Source organism: Phragmites australis, chromosome 18, assembly GCF_958298935.1.
Source record: "Phragmites australis chromosome 18, lpPhrAust1.1, whole genome shotgun sequence".
NCBI lineage: Eukaryota > Viridiplantae > Streptophyta > Magnoliopsida > Poales > Poaceae > Phragmites > Phragmites australis.
Window position 1 is genome coordinate 27,722,769 of NC_084938.1, and position 4,791 is coordinate 27,727,559.

Below are 4,791 nucleotides of genomic sequence, written 5' to 3' on the forward strand. Positions count from 1 at the left end.
TACTTCCTCTAGTATGTCTTGTCTTACCATTCTTACAAAGAAAATATATACATCACTCAAATGAAAAAGATATAGCAAATAACTCAAAAATTTTCACCTTTTGATTTTGTTGCTTTAAGATTAGTGCCCAGTTCTTCTCCGGTGATGATAGCGAATTAGGTAGAGAGTCGTACTTGATTTAGAGTTCAATCCACAAGTTAAGCTAAGGTCGGTGACAATAGAGATGAGGCGCAATGATAAGTTAAGGCTAGCATAAAGCATAGGATTGGATCTCGTATAATTAATTTCTGATTAGATACACGTATTTTAACTTCTCCAGCAATAAATACTTTAATTCAAGAAGGATTTTTCAAAAGTCAGTATTTTAAAAAAGAAATAAATCTTGTGGATCCCAACTAGAAAAAATTTCAGACAGATGTCATCACAACTGTTATATATATACGTCCAAAGCCATAACCATCCTCTCCATCACTCCCTAACACCCTTCAGCATTTCGCATCACCAAAACATCACAGCGCGAACAAACGTTAGCACATTGCCCAAAACAGCAAAAGCTATACACGGATCGCATTGCAATGTGCAATTTCTCTGAGCCGATACAATGCCACCACGAGGCCCTGCTCCCGCCAACCAAGGCCTGCCCCGCGCTGGGTGACCGCCTGAGGCCGGCGCGGCGCGGAGAAGGCGGCGCGGTCGCCGAGGTGGCGTCCATCGTGCGCCTCGCCGCGCCGATGGTCGGTGCGGGGCTGCTCATGTACATGCGCTCCCTCGTGTCCATGGTCTTCCTCGGCCGGCTCGGCCGGCTGCCCCTCGCCGGCGGCTCCCTCGCGCTCGGATTCGCCAACATCACCGGGTACTCCGTGCTTTCCGGCCTCGCCGCAGGCATGGACCCCGTGTGCGGCCAGGCGTTCGGCGCCGGTCGCACGTCCGTCCTCACCGCCGCGCTCCGCCGCACTGTCATGCTGCTCCTGGCCGCGTCCATTCCTATAAGCCTGCTCTGGTTCGCCATGCACCGCGTACTCGTCGCCACCGGCCAGGACCCCGTCATTGCCGCCGCCGCGTACGACTTCATCCTGTGCTCGCTCCCGGACCTCGTCGTGCAGTCTTTCCTCCACCCGCTCCGCGTGTACCTCCGCGCGCAGTCCATCACGCTCCCGCTCACGTACGCCGCCGGCGCGGCGTTCTTGCTCCACGTCCCCATCAACTGCCTCCTCGTGCAAAGCCTCCGCCTAGGGATCCGCGGCGTCGCGCTCGGCGCCGTTAGCACCAACCTGAACTTCCTGCTGTTCGTTGTGGTTTACGTCTACCTATCCGGACTAATGCATGGCAATGACGGCAATGGCAAAGCCAGCGCGTGTTCGACACCGGCCGAGGAGGGTGACGTGGAGTGGGGGTGCTTGGCGAGGCTCTCCCTGCACAGCTGCATGTCGGTGTGCTTGGAATGGTGGTGGTACGAGATCATGGTGCTGCTGTGCGGCGTGCTCGCCGACCCGAAGGCGGCGGTGGCTGCGATGGGGATATTGATACAGACCACGTCTCTGTTGTACATCTTCCCGCACTCCCTCAGCTGCGCCGTGTCAACGCGCGTCGGGCACGAGCTCGGCGCGGGGCGGCCGGAGCGCGCGCGTCACGCGGCTCGTGTCGGGCTCGCCTGCGGTGCCGCGCTCGGCCTTGTGGCGTGCGCGTTCGCGTCGTCCGTCAGAGGGGTGTGGGCTCGGATGTTCACCACCGACGCCACCATCCTGCGATTTGCGTCGGCGGCGCTGCCCATACTCGGCGCGGCCGAGCTGGGCAACTGCCCGCAGACGGCCGGATGCGGCGTGCTGCGCGGCAGCGCGCGGCCGGAGAAGGCGGCGAGGATTAACGTCGCGTCCTTCTACGGCGTCGGTATGCCGGCCGCGCTCGCGCTGGCTTTCGGGCCCGCGCGGCTCGACTTCCCCGGCATGTGGGTCGGCATGCTCGCCGCGCAGCTGGTGTGCGCGGCGCTGATGCTGTACGCCGTGCAGCGCACGGACTGGGCCGAGCAGGCCGTCCGCGCGCGCAAGCTGACCGGCGCTGTCGTCGCCGAGCCAGATGATGACGTCAAAAGCGGGCATGCAGACGCGGCCAAAGTAAAGGCGGACAACGGCATGCTCGTGGTGACCGTGCTAAATTGATCGTCACGGAGTATTCTTCCTTCTTGATTTTTCTTGTTTCATTTTTTTACTTTTGCTCTTTGAACGTCCAGTGGTATTTTTGTAAGCATTTGGAACGATGGATATTGGATGCATTATTGCATCCTTCCTACCTATTTTTTCCTCTTCGAATTATGAATTGAAGAAATGAGAAATTTTCCGGCAAAGATGCTAAAAAGAGCGTGCACGCATGGAGGTTGCAAATAGCGGCACGACGATGTGGTGATGGCTGCTGCAAACGTGGACTTCTCTCACAATTTTTCGGCTTATTATACAATGGAAATCACACATGTTTATCCAAACGGTTTCCATTGTTACTGACGAGTGATTTGCAGTCGACATACATATATCTCTTTCATGTGCGTGCACAACATCTTTTGGAGGACTGATTTGTCAGGGTTTATTTGTCCTTTTGGCATGGATCTGTGCTAAGCGGGAAAAATGTGTGGTAGCAATATATTTTTTTACAGGAGAACAAGCTCTATTTCTATTAAAAGTAATATATAACAGATACAACCATTAGGAGTCACTAGGTTCTCAAGAAAGTCTGTAAAGGAAGCAAGACAAAAAATATTTACATATACAACAATGATAGCTAAGATAACACTCCACGAGCTAAGTTAATACTGTAGGACATGCTACAGCTCCACAACATCAGAGATGGAGATCGAACTTGCTGAAAATTGTTGCACCACTCCACGTTCTATTCTAGACTTGGATCAATTTTCTCCCTGTCGCCCTCCTTGAGCAGAATTTTTCAACTTTGCAAGTAAGAGAGACATTTGAGTAGAGAAACAATTGACTTGTTAGGAAAGGTCTTTTCAATCGCCATCTTGTTACGAACACATCAAGTTGCCCAACTAAGATCTGCAAAAAAGAAGAGACACAAATTTACTGGTAGATTTAGAATATGTCAACCAGCTAGGAGCAAAGTCGTTTAGGGTTCTGGGTTGCTCAGACCAGCCAACCAATTTCCTAATTACACTTCTTGTGAAGTTAGCAAGAATACATTGAAAGAACATGTGGTTGACATTTTCTTTTTTCCCACATAGGCAACAATACTCACTTCCCTTCCAACCTCTCTTCTTTAGAGTAGTGGCAGTTGGAGTTTATCATTGAACATCTGCCAGAGGAAAAATCTTTATCTTTTGCGGGATTTTGCATTTCTAAATTTCCCTACTGATCTTATTTCTTATCCCACCATCGAGAATAAAGTGGTAAAGAGATTTCATGGTGAAGTTCCTGGACTTCTCTAGAGCCTAGTGGACTTCATCGTCCAAATCATCCAAATTAATGGAGTTTAACAGAGTCATCAACTCCTCATATCTCCCAGATTCCGAGGGGGTCAAAGTGCTTCTGAAGCTAATGCTGAAGGTACCATCCTCAAAACAATTAGCTACCTTAGCCGTTGTATCTGAGGTCATTTTGTATAAATCAAGGAACTTGATCTTTATGGGGGTATCTGAATCATGTGTCTGTCCAAAATTTGGTCTTTTTCCTATTATGCATTGTGTAGACAGCCCCTCACAGGAATAAATGCTTAACTTTGTATAGTCCTTGCCAGAATTGTGAGGAACCTTTGCTCTTAGAGCCAAAGAAATCCCCGTCTCTCATGTATTTTGCTCTTAACAATCTGCACTAGAGCGAGTCCCTATCTTTAAGGATTTTTCAAATCCATTTCACCATTAAGAATTGATTCATGATCTATGTATTATGCCCATACCTCCTTGGTCTATTTGGTCTGCAAGCTACCTCCCACCTTATCATATAACATTTGAATTTATCATGTGCCCCTCTCTAGAAAAATTTGGAACGAATCGAGTCCATCTTGCCATGGGTTCTGACATGGAGGAGGTAGAAGCCCATAATATACATGGGGAGACTGCTCAAACAGGTGTTGGTTGGAACAAGCCTTCCCCCTGAAGACGTATTTTTCACTTTCCAATGATCTAGTCTCTTTTGAAGCTTTTGCACCAAAAGGTCAAAAGCAGCCAACCCTATATGTTGACCATCAATTAGGATTATGAGGTATTTGATAGGTAGGACCCCTAATTTACAATTGAGCATATTGATACATTTCTCTTTAGTTGCTTGGTCCACCCCAAATACAAAAGCCTCGCTTTTGTGAAAATTGATTTTGAGACCTGATAACCATTCAAAGAAGTACAAGATGATCTTTAGGTTAAAAATAGTAGCCTCTAGACAATATGTTACAATGATTGTATTATCGACATACTGCACATGAGTAATCCCCCCGGGATAAGGTGGTCCATCAGTCCTGAGACTAGGTTTCTATCCCTAGCCTTATTCATCATTGACCTTAAAACCTTGGCCACAATATTGAATAAAATTGGAGACAGGGAATCTCCCTGTCTTAGGCCTTGGAAGGTTCTGAAGTATTGGCCCCTTTGGCCATTCACATTAATACAAACTTATCCACCTTGAACGGTTTGCATAACCTAGTTCACCCATCTTTGAGGAAAGCCTTTTACGATCATGGTTTCCCTGAGGAAATCCCATCTCACCTTATCGTAGGCTTTTTTGAAGACAATCTTGAGAAGGAGCCCATGTTTCTTAGAGCCTCTTAGCTTATTTAAGGTTTCATAAACAATGGCCA

At 48.5% G+C, this 4,791-nt stretch overlaps 1 protein-coding gene across 1 annotated transcript; it reads left to right on the top strand.

Annotated features, from left to right (window-relative positions):
• Window positions 1-479: 479 nt before the first annotated feature.
• On the top strand, window positions 480-2,156 carry LOC133899576 (protein DETOXIFICATION 49-like). Its single transcript, XM_062340570.1, has one exon. It carries the CDS (start codon window positions 576-578, stop codon window positions 2,154-2,156), a length of 1,581 nt encoding a protein of 526 aa, XP_062196554.1. The 5' UTR covers window positions 480-575.
• Window positions 2,157-4,791: the final 2,635 nt, after the last annotated feature.

Coding starts and splice junctions, on each gene's coding strand:
- LOC133899576 (XM_062340570.1), top strand. CDS start 576: ATGTGCAATTTCTCTGAGCCGATACAATGCCACCACGAGGCCCTGCTC.